Here is a 14948-nt window from a genome sequence, read left to right on the forward strand (position 1 = left end):
TGACTCAACAACTAATTATGTTGCACAAAGCACAATACAAATAAAATTTGATGAAATTCCATCAACCTTGGTTCTAGATATTCGGTTGCCTTTTATGTACAATATAATCTGAATACTCCGTTTCCCTTGGTTGTGAATTCCAGATCCTAACCACTCAAAACAAAATAATTTTCTTGAGCAAATCACCTTCATCAGTCTTTATACCATTTGTTTCTGGAAATGTTTCCACTCTATGCCTTCCACATTTGTTGAAAAACTACCATTTTATTACTGCTTTCTGTTAAATATGACTTTACTGTGGAATACTAAGATGTATTTTGTTCCTTTTTTCACCCAGGAAAAAGATTGAATTTTGTTACTGTTGATGGCATTAGAGTTTTCATTTTACTTTTGTTTACAAATGCCAAATCCCTTCCAGGAGATCGGTGTTCTCTTGAAAAATACATACATTAGGATAAAGATTAGCCATTTGAAGCAAAAAAACAAACTGCTGGAGGAGTTGACCAGGCCATCTTGGAGGGAAATGAATAGACAATATTTCCACAAATGCTGCCTGAACCGCTGAGTTCCTCCAAGAGTTTGTTTTTGCTCAAGATTTCAGCATCTGCAGATCCCCTGGTTTGAAGTCAGTCTCTTGTAATTGTGCCACAGGCACCCTTTCCACACCAGATTTATTGCTAAAAGTATTACACTCTTTCTAAAGTTGTCAATCGCCACCTTAAAAAAAGGACAAAAACATCTTGAGTATTCATTTTTGTACACAGTTTATAATGTACAACTGACTTGAATATCCTTCATTTTGTTTAGTCAGCTCAGAAAATCAATGCACGTTGGACAACAGAGGAGCAGCTGCTTGCAGTTCAAGGTGGGCTTCAACTGAAGGCCTAAATCTGAAGCTGGGATTTATAGATATTATAGATTTTAAGTATTATTGAGTCAATCAAAAAATTCCCACGGTCCCTCAACTTTACAGAACGATCAAACTATTTTTATACCCTTCCACTTGGCCACCAACAGTATTAAGGAAAAAATAGGTATCAATTTTTTCTCTATATTTATCTTATGTTCTCTATTGTTATTGGTAATTTTAATAGGTGAGATTAAAATAAGAGTAAAAGGATTGTTCTTTACAATTATAAACATTTGTATTTAAAGATGCAAATTATTACTGGCAAATTTTATTTTGCAGACTAATTTGGGCAATATTTTAAATTGTAAAAGTTTAAGAAACCTGCTGATTTACATTTGTCTTTCTTGCAAACATGATGCATACAAATTGATTAGATTCTGTGGGCATACATGTGATCATTACTGTTAAACATCTGCCGAAGTATCGATAATACTCACCTCTACCCAATCTTTTCTCTTCATATCATGAGAATTGAATTTAGAGGTGTCAAATATAGTGGTAGAACTCGTGCACACATTTAGGAGCATTTATAGACTAATTTCTTTGCCTTGCATTTAACCAGTATTCTTGGACCATCATTCGTTGTTCTAGTCTTCATCCCTACCTTACGCACAACTTAAACTGTGCTGGTGCTTAAATGCAGCATTGTGTTAAAGTATACAAACTATAAAGACACCGATTGAAATCCTGTCTATGTAATGTCAGGAGTCTCATCCAGAGAACCAATATTTGCTTTGAGCAAGAGAGGGACAGTATCATTTGTATTTCATCTTTCCTTATGTAGGAGGAAGCATCTTTGACTCATTAAACGTATGCCAGCTCACATAGAGACCACATTTCCCACTGATTTTCTTTGCAACAATTTTCCTAAATTCCCAACAATTTCCTCCAGATTACACCACTCGCCAACACCCAAGGGCAATTTACAGTTCCCAATAAACCTGCACGTTCAGAATTTCTTCTCCTTCTCTCTGTCCAGTGACTATGTAAAATTTGGTTGCAGATGGTACAGTCAGCATCAGGCTCTGTTATGTTATTTCTTCATCTTTCTGTTTCCTGTGTAATTGTCCTAAACTAGAATTAGTTTGCCAATTGTTGAAATGTGTGCTGGCTGCAATGATTGTTGTTGCTACTTCAGATTAGGTCGTAGGCAAAAGGAACAGAATTAGGCCATTCGACCCATCAAGTCTGCTCTGCTGTTCAATCTTGTCTGATCTATCTCTTCCCCATAACCCCTGACACCCGTCCTAATCAAGAATCTATTTATCTCTGCCTTAAAAATATCAATTGACTTTGCCTCCACAGCCTTCTGTGGCAACTAATTCCATAGATTAATCGCCCTCTAATTAAAGAAATTCCTCATCTCCTTCCCAAAGGAAAGCCTGAGGCTATGACCTCTGGTTGTAGACTCTCCCATTAGTGGAAACATCCTCTCCACATCCACTCTATCCAAGCCTTTCACTATTCTGTAAGTTTCAATGAGGACCCCCTCATCCTTCTAAACTCCAGCAAGTACAGGCTGAGCTGATTTGTGGGTCGTTTTCAGTGATATGGAATGGGTTTATCCACTGGTTAAGCCCAGTGTCCAAGCATTGTCCCTCTTTTTAATAAATTATGATGTTTACATTATTTTACATTCATTAATTTTGCATTTGGCATCATAATAAACCTGACATTGTTGAGTTAATATGACAGAAATGGTCTGTTCATTCAGTGGTGCTTTAGCTTCAAGTGGACCCGTTACAGTTGAAATAATTTTGGCATATGAAGATTAATCAGTAGATCTTTATTTATTGGGTATCATTTAACTGCTTAGTTCTTGTGATTATCTACCTGAATTGTCTTTTAATTCTATACACACACACAATCTAGGTAAAAATGTGCTGACTTGTTTTTCTTTCACTTGCATTCTCCCCCCCCCCCATTCCCTCTCAAAATATTACTTGTATTCCTCATTTATTTGTTTAATGGTATGATTCTTTTAACAATAATTTCTCACTTTAGCTAAACCATTGGGGGAAGAGTTTACATTGTGTGATTTGCAGGTGTCCGCAAATATGGGAAGGATTTCCAAGCTATCGCAGATGTAATTGGAAACAAAACCATCGGCCAAGTGAAGAACTTTTTTGTTAACTACAGACGACGCTTTAATCTTGAAGAGGTTTTACAGGAATGGGAAGCTGAGCAAGGAACGCAAGAATCAAATGGCATTTCACCCACAGCAGGGGAGGAAAGAAAACCCACTGTGAATTCTCTTGCGTCTAAAAGCCCAGATGTCGACGAGAAGGTAGTATATTTTAATACCTTTACCTTTGTATCTGTGGCTATTGTGAATGCCAAAAAATAAGTATAATGGATGTTAGTCTCGCAAGATTCTTTGGCACTGATTCTTACTTTTGAAGTAATCGCAATACTGTATATATTTTTTTGAAGACCAGAATGTATCCACCCTCCATTAACCTAATAGTTTGGATATTTCAATAATAACTTAAACCAAAATTTTAAAATTAACAACATCAGAAAAGTAAAAAATATATATTTAGTGCACAGGATTTTGTGGTTTGAATTATTTCCACATGTTGAAATGTTTTAGTTTCAATTGTTATTTACCTGAGAGTTTCTGTTTCTGCATTTGTCTGACCAAATTTTCATCATTCCCATAAACTTTACTGTTGTGACTATGTTTACTAAACTGAAAAGTTAAAGACATTATTGAAACTCAAATTTATTGATAGAGACAACTTTAAAGAAAGAATTGAGGATTTTTATTGGAGAAGAAATGAAATTAAATCATTCTTGTTACTATTTGAAGGATAGTGGTCACAGCTTAGTCGCTCCTGAGAAAAAGGTTACAATAATCAGATTTGAAATAAACCTGCAACTTAGTATTTGAGTGTGCATCACACACTGGCAATAACTTTCAGCAAAACAGGTGAAGGCCATGACAGATTAAATATTTATTCCCAAATGTTTGTTATTACTACCAGTACTTAAACTGAAGATCCTTGTGAGACGTGTCTCATGGTGAGAGGAGAGCTAACTGTCCTGAGGAGATAAAAACAAGTTGTTAAGTATGTAGCTAGGCACAAAATGCTGGAGTAACTCAGCAGGGCAGGCAGCATCTCTGAAGAAAAGGAATGGGTGACATTTCGGGTTGAGATCCTTCTTCCTGTTTGAGATCCCAGATCAAGGAGAATTGGGATTCTGCCTGATAGACCCTGTCCATGGTTAGAGATAACTAGATTAATAAACTGCAGCCTATTCTGAATGGGGAATTAAGTCCTTAAAGGATTTTTAATTTGGCTCCTCATTGATACAAGCTGAAGATCAGACCTTCAGTAAATTAGAGTTTGTGATCTCAATACAAAATTAAAAGACAAGTCATCCCTACTAATTAAATTTTGCAGACCTTTCCTTTGATAATATATTGGTAGGTTTCTTCCCCCCTCCCCCAACTCTTCCTCCAAACATGAATACATATATGTTCATAAGAATCCATTAGAAAGTAGAATATTATGGAGAAATGTCCTAGGATTCTGATATGATTTGTACATATTGCTTCAACTCGTAAGATGAGCTTCAGTCTACAGGCAGCTCGTGTCATACAATGTGGAAACAGGCCCTTTGGCTCAACTTTCCCACGCTGACCAAACTATCCTATCTACACTGTTCCACCTGCTTGCGTTTGGCTCGTATCCCTCTAAACCTATTCTACCCATGTAGCTGTCTAAATGTTTCTGAAGCATTGTGATAGTACCTGCCTCATCTGCTCTGGTAGCTCGTTCCATATACCCACCACCCTTTGTGTAAAATATTGTTATTATAAAATCTTTCCCCCCCCCTTAAGTGTAAATTATTCAGCTATGTCACATAAAGCAAGACAATTTGATTATCAATTTTTCTTTCAATTTGTTTCATTTTTATCCTGCTGTTCCTCCTGCACACACAACACACACCCCTAGACCATTCCCCAGCCAGAAAGTGTCTCAATAACACATAGTGGGATCAATTAAGATATGATTAATGATAGCCTTGCCAGTGATGTGCATATGTAAAACTAAATAAGCAATATGAGTGTTAATGATTTGTGAAAAGCACTGCAATTTCTCCTTTTTTTACTCTTTCTTGTCCATGGAACTAAATGCAAGCTTTTCACCTGCTGCCTCCTTATATATAACTCGTATTTACTTCATTGGGTCTTGTAGAAGAATATGTGCCTATTGCAAGGAGGACTGAATAGAGATACTGTCAGTAGTTAAATGGGAACACCTCTGAATGCAAGTCACTGCAGGAAGTGTAATCCCATTATTATAACGTAAAATAATGGAAATTACCATGGAGCTATAGAATGGGGGGGAAAAAACGAATTTAAAGTAGATTTATTAAGTTGAAGCTTTCTTGTGGCAGTAAATGAGTAAGAGCTTCTTACAATTACAATGAAGCACTGAAACATTTTTAAATTAGTTGTGCATTCATTCTAATTTGACGCCAACTTGAAAGTGTCTGTAATGGTGACTTTAATGTGAGATATGCAGAGTCATTCTTCTTTCTCTTGCAGAGCCCATCACCTCCAGTTGCTGCCTCGGCACCTCCAACACCAGTTACAATCGCTGTTACATGTGTAGCTAGCTTAAACCAGCCTCCTCCATTGCTTCGACCAGTGCTCCCCGCGGCTCCTGCTCTTCATCGTCAACCACCACCTCTCCAGCAACAAACCCGTTTTCTACAGCCAAGACCAACACTCAACCAACCTCCGCCACCACTGATTCGCCCAACTAACCCTATTCCACCCCGCTTGAATCCTAGACCAGTACTACAGCAACCTCCATCACTGATTGGAATTCAGTCTGAATCACAGTCTTCGTCCTTGCATTGACTTGCTAGTTTCTTTTAAATCAAGGGAAAAAAATGTTTGTGTGGCTTGGTTTAACTGAAGATGCTTCACATAATCTCAAATTCACCAACTAAGAAGCATATTTAACACTATCTAATTGTATCTCAATGTCCTCTACATTTCGCAAGTTAAACTCTTAACAACACAACCAATCAAATTAATTGCTTTGTTGTACATGTACATAGCTTTTTGTAGAGAAACAATGCCAGTAAAATTGATGCCCGAGGAACTTGGAAGAATACTTTTAGGACAGTTATTTATGGAATCCGAAGCATTAAAACTTGTTTTTTGGTCCTTTATTAATTTATTATATTTAAAAATAAAGTGTTGACCAATTAGAGATGCAAACATCAGGAAACCTTTAAGACTGTAGAAAATAGTCTTTTGACGTTGTATTTTTATGGTTAAATCTTTTGAACAAACCATTAATTCCTGAATCAAAACCCTAATCCCTAGGAAGTGTCCTTAATACAAATTGGTTCCAAAATAGAACTTTGATTTTGGAACACCGACTGATTGGATTGAAAACTAATCATGAGTTATCATTATGCAACTTTAAACTTTGTAAAATTATAATTTGGTTTTGATACCAAAGAGGTGCACTTGCTTTTAGATAACTCCAGAAAATCATCTGAATTTGAATTCCAATAGTTAAATGTGATTTCTCAGCTTATCAATATTTGTCATTGCTCCGATTTTTTAAACATCAATGTATGTGGCAGAAATGTGGCATTTTCTACATTGCTGTATCATACATATCTTTTAAATTCATAATGAATATTTTTTAAATTCACTTTTAAATGAAAACAATGTGATACAAGTTGTGAAAGCATTTTACACTGAGAATCAGTAACGATGCATTCATCATGTTAATCTAATGAATATCTCATCGGTGTTTTTGAGAATAGGTCCTTGAACAGTTACGCCACGCCAATAGGTTGTGTATCTGAGTTGTAAGAGTGTCACCAGCTCTTAATTTGGTGGATAGGCTGAACAATAAACTACAGCAGGATACTTCAGAAGGGAAGATTGCCAAGAAAACCCAGGCGCAATTGCCTTACCCTAATAAAAATGTGCCTCCATTTGCCTGCTGACAGAAGTTGAAGATCATAACTAAGAAAACGACATAAAATCATGCATACCCAGCGGAATGAGACTCAAATATAGATTGGGTCCTGCAGGGAAATAAATGGGGGAGGTAGGGACAGTTTTTCAAATAGTTAATTTTTATTAAAAAATGGCTTGAGACTGTATTAATATGCATTAACACTTGTTTATTTTTCAGTGTAAGATGTTTGAAAATACTAAAATAAAATTATGCTGTAATTGATGTAGAAGATAGCACAAAAAACCTATAAAACCTCAAAATACTTTAGTTTACTGTATATATTGACATGGGTTTGTTTTAATTTAGTTTTAGTTATAGGATGTGTACAACTATTTGTGCATGTACAGTCAGAGGTTTCTTATTTATCTGTTTAGTCAGTACATTTGCATGTATTTCAAGCAGTATTTTTAATGTAATAAGTTGTGCGCTCGCTCCTTTGCTGTAATAAAATTCTGGAAATGCTTTTTTGTATTTTATAACATTTAGTTCTGATGGTGTGAAGCTAAAAACACTGTTATAAAAGGGCTTTATCCCTGGAGTGCAATCAAATTGTAATTTCTGTTGATAACAACATTAAATATTGCAGAGAAAATACTTTAATTTCTGTAGTTTTTGTCCAGGTGTCAATTTTGTACATAGATTGGAAAATATAGAGGAATGTGCTACCCAGCATAATTGGTCTTTGCAAGCATCTGATGAACATGCACCCAAATCTTGAACGTTGAATTGTACCTGCAGAAAGGTGTGGGCAAGTAAGTAGAAAATCCTTCTACATCTTTGGCTCCATGTAGTTGCTTTTCAAATTGCTAATGACTTTCAGTTATATTTTGGCAAATCAGTGGAAACAATCTGATCACATTTCTTCATTGGGTCTTAAAATATTGGTTCGGTTTATCGTGTCATTCATACAAATCAGACACAAAATAACCTACCATGGGTGACTTTATATTGTTTTTAGTGCCAAACTCGGATAGGATCATTTAAAAGTCATAATAGTCCAATAGCTCCCTGCAGATAGGTGACATCCTTGTCGCACAAACAGCCTACCATTGTAAGGTGTGCATTTAAGAATTGAGGATGGGCAGTTTTACAAGAAATAAATTTACAGGTTTAGTTGTGGCTGCAAAAAAAAATTATTACACAACACCCAAACTTATCACGTTCATTACTTCTATTTAATTTATTGGCACTCAAGGTACAAATAACAGGATGTGGAGGGTTTGAAACGGTGCAGAGGAAGTTTACCAGACTGATACTTGGATTAGGGGCTATTAGCCACAAAGGGAGTTTACAAGTTCAAGTGAGTGTATTGTCATGTGTCCCTGATAGGACAATGACATTTTTGCTTTGCTTCAGCACACAGAACAGAGTAGGCATTAACTACAAAACAGATCAGTGCGTCCATATACCATAATATAAATATATACACCACATGAATAAATAAACTGATTAAGTGCAAATAACAGATAATGGGTTATTAATAATCAGAGTTTTGTCCGAGCCAGGTTTAATAGCCCGATGGCTGTGGGGAAGTAGCTATTCCTGAACCTGGTTGTTGCAGTCTTCAGGCTCCTGTACCTTCTACCTGAATGTAGCAGGGAGATGAGAGTGTGGCCAGGATGGTGTGGGTCTTTGATGATACTGCCAGCCTTTTTGAGGCAGCGACTGCGATAAATCCCCTCGATGGAAGGAAGGTCAGAGCCGATGATGGACTGGGCAGTGTTTACTACTTTTGGTAATCTTCCTCTCCAGAGCGCTCAAGTTGCCGAACCAAGCCACGATGCAACCGGTCAGCATGCTCTCTACTGTGCACCTGTAGAAGTTAAAGAGAGTCCTCCTTAACAAACCGACTCTCCGTAATCTTCTCAGGAAGTAGAGGCGCTGATGAGCTTTCTTGATAATTGCATTTGTGTTCTCGGACCAGGAAAGATCTTCAGAGATGTGCACGCTCAGGAATTTGAAGCTCTTGACCCTTTCAACCATCGACCTGTTGATATAAATGGGGCTGTGGGTCCCCCTCCTACTCCTTCCAAAGTCCACAATCAGTTCCTTGGTTTTGCTGGTGTTGAGGGCCAGGTTATTGTGCTGGCACCAAATGGACAGTTGCTTGATCTCTCTTCTATGCTCTGACTCATCCCCATCAGTGATACGTCCCACAACAGTGGTGTCAGCGAACTTGATGATGGAGTTCACACTGTGACCGGCTACACAGTCATGAGTATAGAGTGAGTACAGCAGGGGGCTGAGCACGCAGCCTTGAGGTGCTCCCGTGCTGATTGTTATCGAGGCTGACACATTTCCACCAATACGAACAGACTGGTCTGTTCATGAGGAAGTCGAGGATCCAATTGCAGAGAGTTAAGGCAGACTTTGATTGTTTTCTATGGAAAATTATGTTGAGATGATGTAAACACTGAATGCCATAATGTTGTGCATAAGTATTGTGCAATTCTGCTACCATAATCATCAACTCCAACATTGCTTCTCCAACCCACTTTCTTTCTCACACCAAACGCCCGATCAAAAACAATATATATCACCAGCTCATAGCCTTCAGCCCAGTGTCCCCTTCCTGGCTCCTGTGCTGTATGTTGGGATGTTGTACCACACTGGTTGCGCACTGAACTGCTGTATGCCCTGCCAAGAACGTTAAATTTCCAGTGAGAGTTGAACAAAAAAAATCTGAGAATACTCAACACGTCAGGCAGCAATTGTGGAGAAGGAAACTATTTTTTTTCGGGGTTATCTCTACAAAGCTCTGCTGTCTCTCTCATTGTCACGTATGTTGAAGTGCTCCGTCACTTTAAGCTTAGTGTGCCTTTAAGAACTGAATGTACCAGGCAGCATAGGCTTTAATACTTAGTTCTAGCATACAGTGCTGTCTGTTGAGAGTTTATTTCCTTCAACAAACTCGACCAATAACATTAATGAATGCAATGTAAGATGATATTCCATTACCCCCGTTCTTATGTTTCTCTTCTGTGCTCTCAACCCCGCTTGTTGTCTAACAGTCACTTTCCAATCCACAGACTCCCAATGTTTTCCCTTCTCTCAGTCATCTTCCCTTCTCAACTTTTCTCCACCACTACAGGGTTGCCTCATGATTTTCACTGCACCTTCGGGTGCATGTGACGAATACATTTGATTGGTTGTGTCATGTGATATATTCAATATCTTATCAGTCTCGTACTCCGTTCTTAAAGTTACATTATATACACCACATCCCACTAGCGACTAAACTTATGCTGACCGCTCTAGTCTGCCTCTCCCGTTGCCTCCCATTATGAGGGGGGCCATCCATCCACATCAGAGACATTCCTTTATCACTATCTCGCTGCTTATCATTGCCTCGCCTATGTACCTTATCCTCACCGGGTTCCTCTCGGTAAAGTGGGACTAGCAAATAAAAGTCCCTCTATCCACTTCTATTTCAAATAAAGGGAAACAAAAAAATGACGACGAGCACAATTAAAAATAACAGAGAAGGGAAGTGACAAAGCGGACGGCAAATGAAAGCTTCGCGTAACCTCTGTGGAAATCTAAAATAGAAACACTGCAGGCGGATAGAGATAGGAAGTTATTAATGTTAAAGATCGTCTTTAATCTGACCTACTGAGTGTTTACAGCATTTAGCGATTTATTCTCTCGTGAAGTGCCTTTGGATTTAATTTTGTTGGAGGGACACACAGGCCAGGCGATGTCTGTGGAGGGAAATGAAAAGATGATGTTTCGGCACAAAATGCTGGAGTAACTCAGCGGGTCAGGCAGCATCTCTGGTGAAAGAAAATGTCTCCTTTTCTCAAGAGGTGCTGCTGACCCGCTGTTACCCCAGCATTTTGTGTCTATCTTCGGTGTAAACTAACTAGCATATGCAGTTCCTTCATACACAGATGATGTTTCGGGTCGAACCCCTTTAGTTCATTGCTCAAGATTTCAGCATCTACAGAGTAGTTACTTGTCTCCTGTGCTCCTGTTTTATGTTCTTCTGATAAATAAATATCAGTAAGGAGTAGAACCTCCTTCCGGAGGAGTAAGTCAGTGATTGGACAACGGGCACAGCTCTAAGCCTTCATGCTTTGGTTCCATTATAAATCCATATGCAAATATGCAGTGGAAACCACCTAAATCACATTGTGTTCTGTCTAGTTGCCTTACTTCCACACATAAAGGGGAGGACTATTAACGGCACCCTCACATTCGCACATATGAAAATGCGGCTGCAAGATTTATAATGGCAAAACCTGACGGTAAAAGCACGTATATTATTTACTGATGTTAATTCCGTGGCGTTGTGTACTATTGAAAGGCGAGTGCAAAGAGCCGACCCAAAATCCAGAGACTGGCTGTGGTCAACTTTTTAGTCAGTTTCGCATCAAATGTTGAGAGGGCGTGATACTTCCTGAAATATTGTGTGACCTTGTTCTCGGTGAGTTCGGCGGGGTCCCTCCCGACTGCTATGCAGCGAGCAGCCCGAGCGCGACTTGAGCAGAAGCGGGAGGTAAGAGTGGGCTCGGGTCCGGGGTCCCTTGTGTCATTGCACGAACACAGCTGCTGCTGGATGCACAAGGACCTCTTCTTAATGCGAGTAATATCATTGCATCTCAGCTGGCGATTTTCAGGAGGAATCTATTTGCTCTTGGATCCGTTTTCTGTGCAGCAACAGTTAGTGTAAACTGCAGCTTTTATTCGCCAGCGTGAAATTGGGGGACTGTTTTGCTGACTGGGGATTCCCTTCGCCTGTAAAATGGCGCGGATCAGTGGTGTCCCAGCCATGACATGTTTACCTTTTATGTACTTTCATTATCGACACGCTTCGTGCAGATTGGCTTATTGCTAGCTCCCCTCCGGTGGTTGTAAGGCTTGACCCCGGACAGAGCGATCAGTTGTTTAAGAAGGAACTGCAGATGCTGCAAAATCGAAGGTACACAAAAAAGCTGGAGAAACTCAGCGGGTGCAGCAGCATCTATGGAGCGAGGGAAAAAGGCAACGTTTCGGGCCGAAACCCTTCTTCAGACTGATCAGTTGTTCGCTGAGTGGAACTAACGCCTCATCCACTATGTTAACCTGAAATCTTAATGTAACGCCATGGAGTCATGGTTTACGCCGACCAATATGGCCCCATCTAAGCTAGTCCCACTTGCCTACGTTTTGTCCATATCCCTCCAAACCTCTCTATCCATGTACCTGTCTAAATGTTTTTTTAAACTTTGCGATAGTACATGCCCAGCTACATCCTCCAGCAGCTCGTTCCACACACCCACCAAAAATCTTTTTTGTGGGAAATGAAGTGCTGGATGAACTCAGCTGCCTGCCAAGCAACACCTGTGAAGGAAAATGGTCACAGGACATGCCCCTATTCAGACTCATGGGAAGTCCCCAACCGAAACGTCGCCAGTCCATTCCCCTCCACAGATCCACTGAGCTCCTCCAGCACGTTGTGTTTTGTTCCAGATTCCAGCATCTGCAGGTCCTTGTCCTTCCTTCCTAATTTTGAAATGTAGTTTTGGTGACTGGAAAATTCTTGATACAAAATAGTTACATGTAATCGCAATACCAATGCTATTTCCAGTTATCTCTCCATTCATTTCTACTGTACCAGTGACCACCATGTTATGGGGGTTACGTTCCTAAAAAACTGTCAATATCACGAATTTCTGTAATGCAAGGTCATGCCATCTATGCACGTGTAAAGCAATGAGAGTTAAAAAATATATTTTGTGTTTATTTTTATTTACATTTTCACACAAATTCCATGAGAGAGAATTTTGTCCTTTTTGGTTAGTGACTTGTGAATTTAGTAAAGCGAATTTCCGTTACTCGAACAGCTGTAACCTGTGTAACCGAGATCTCCTTTTCATTTCATTTATTTATTTATTGTCATTCGATAAAAACATGCTTCCACATGAATCATGAGCAAAATTTGTATTCGGGTCCGAGCAGCATAATAGTGCAGTAAGACATCAATAAAATGCAGTTGTAGGGGGGTGGGTGGGATAGGGGGGTGAGGAGTAGGGGAGCAGGGGTTGCTAGTAGGCATCCAGTGATATAGTACCATAAAAACATGTTTATCAGAAACCTAAAGATTATAAGCGTTGATATCAGCAAGCCACTGCTCTAATAGCATGTTGGGTATACCATTGTTTGCCTCTTTTACTGTTAGCCATGGGTTATGACGTGAACATGAAATAGCCCATGAGGACGCAAGTGCACGCAGGCTATTCACGTGTCACATGAGAAAATTAATTATTTTACTATGACATGGGTGACTAAGCAACTGTGTAGTGCGAATTAGCCAGACCTGTTGATCTATGAAGCTATTATATCATTTGCTGCTATAATTTGCTGGAGGACAGAGATCTATCTGACCCATTGAGTTTCTTCACCACTATGTGTTTTGTTTTGCAAACCAGCGTCTACAGTTCCTTGAATCTCCTATAATTTGCTACTAATGGGTTAGTCGTCACTTCAAATTTAACAAATATCGGAGAATTATGCATGTGTGATTAAATTCAAGAAAAAATATATTTTGTGGTTGAAAATTCTACTCAAGTGATCTGCAACAATTATACAAGGTCTGGTTTTACATTTAACCTTGTAAACAAGTTTGCAACTGAACTGTAATTACGCAGGCATTGCATTTCATTTGCACATGATGCATTAGCAATTGCAACAATATTACTACATCATTGTCATCAAGGCATTTAAAATTAATCTTCATTTGATGTCCAGGGAATTGAATCCTGCTGTATTTAAATATAGATTACTAGACCAGGTGCGGACCAGTTGGGCCCATTCCCCAAGGCAATATTCCACCACTAACCCATAGCCCCCAACTGCACAGGCGCGGCTGAGGGGTTCCCGTTGTGACACCAGAGATCCCCATTGTGACGCGAGTCACAGCAACCCTCCCCAACTGCGCCTCACCATCCCTCTTCCATTCCCCCTCATCCTCCAGCATTCTTTCCCCTTCCTCCACCCTCATCTTTCCCCTCTCCTCCCCTTCCCCACTCCCTCCCTCACCTCTCTCTCCTTCTCCTTTCCCCTACCATCAGTCACTCCCTCACCCCCTCCATATGCCCTCTTCCCTCCCACCATAAGTCCTCTCCCCTCCCTCTCCCCTCCCCTCTGCACTTTAACCACATGTGATTTTTTTTTAATATTGCAAATCTCAAATTGTGGAGTACAGAGGCAAATAACTAAATGATGGATCTTTGTCCCAAACATTATGGAGGGCACTGCAGGTAAATAGTTGGGACTGAAGGCAGATATATCCCCAGGGCATGATGATCTGCATTGCAGTGTACTCAAGGATGTGGCCCTAGAAATTGTGGATGCATTGTAATTATAGACCAGTTAGCCTTATATTGGTAGTAGGGAAGATGCTGGAGTCGATTATTAAAGATATTATAGTAGCGCATTTGGAAAGCAGTGACAGGATCAGTCAAAGTCAGCATGGATTTATGAAGGGTAAATCATGCTCGACTAATCTTTTGGAATTTTTGGATGTAAGAAAATTAAAATAGATAAGGGAGATCCAGTGGATCTGGTGTATCTGGACTTTCAAAAAGCCTTTGACACGGTCCTACATAAGAGATTAGTCCAAAATTAGAGAACATGGTATTGGGGGTAGGGTTTTGACATGGATAGAGAACTGGTTGGCAGACAGGAAGCAAAGAGTAGGAATTAACATGTCCTTTTCAGAATGGCAAGCAGTGACTGGTGGGGTGTCGTTAGACTCGTTGCTGGGACCCCAGTTGTTTACAATATATATTAACAATTTAGACGAGGGAATTAAATGGAACATCTCTAAGTTTGTGGATGTCACAAAGCTAGGTGGCAATGTGAGCTGCAAGGAGGATGCTATGAGGCTGCAGGGTGATTTGGATAGGTTGGGTGATGGGCAGTAGCATGGCAGCTGCATGTGGATGAATGTGCGGTTATCCACTTTGGTGGCAAGAACAGGAAGGCAGATTATTATCTGAATGATGTCAGATTGGGAGAAGGGGAGGTGCAACGAGACATGGGTGTGCTTGTAC

The 14948-nt window shown here is 39.6% G+C and overlaps 2 protein-coding genes across 5 annotated transcripts in view; both read left to right on the plus strand.

Annotated features, from left to right (window-relative positions):
- Positions 1 to 7504, plus strand: part of rcor3 (REST corepressor 3) — a 35657-nt gene extending 28153 nt beyond the window's left edge. For both annotated transcript variants that reach the window (XM_055639706.1, XM_055639707.1), the window contains exons 10-12: positions 808 to 865; positions 2956 to 3197; positions 5469 to 7504. In XM_055639706.1, coding sequence (XP_055495681.1) covers positions 808 to 865; positions 2956 to 3197; positions 5469 to 5786 — 618 coding nt within the window. In that variant the 3' untranslated portion in view covers positions 5787 to 7504. The remainder of the gene's footprint in view (positions 1 to 807; positions 866 to 2955; positions 3198 to 5468) is intronic.
- A 3150-nt stretch (positions 7505 to 10654) lies between these two features.
- Positions 10655 to 14948, plus strand: part of LOC129699700 (TNF receptor-associated factor 5-like) — a 46318-nt gene continuing 42024 nt past the window's right edge. The window contains exon 1 of one of the 3 annotated variants that reach the window (XM_055639705.1): positions 10655 to 11159. In XM_055639705.1, coding sequence (XP_055495680.1) covers positions 11144 to 11159 — 16 coding nt within the window. In that variant the 5' untranslated portion in view covers positions 10655 to 11143. Of the gene's footprint in view, positions 11160 to 11188; positions 11411 to 14948 lie in introns of those variants that run through there. The other 2 variants (XM_055639703.1, XM_055639704.1) reach the window with 2 other exon arrangements.

The sequence above is a fragment of the Leucoraja erinacea genome, chromosome 8 (assembly GCF_028641065.1).
Source record: "Leucoraja erinacea ecotype New England chromosome 8, Leri_hhj_1, whole genome shotgun sequence".
Taxonomy (NCBI): Eukaryota; Metazoa; Chordata; class Chondrichthyes; order Rajiformes; family Rajidae; genus Leucoraja; species Leucoraja erinaceus.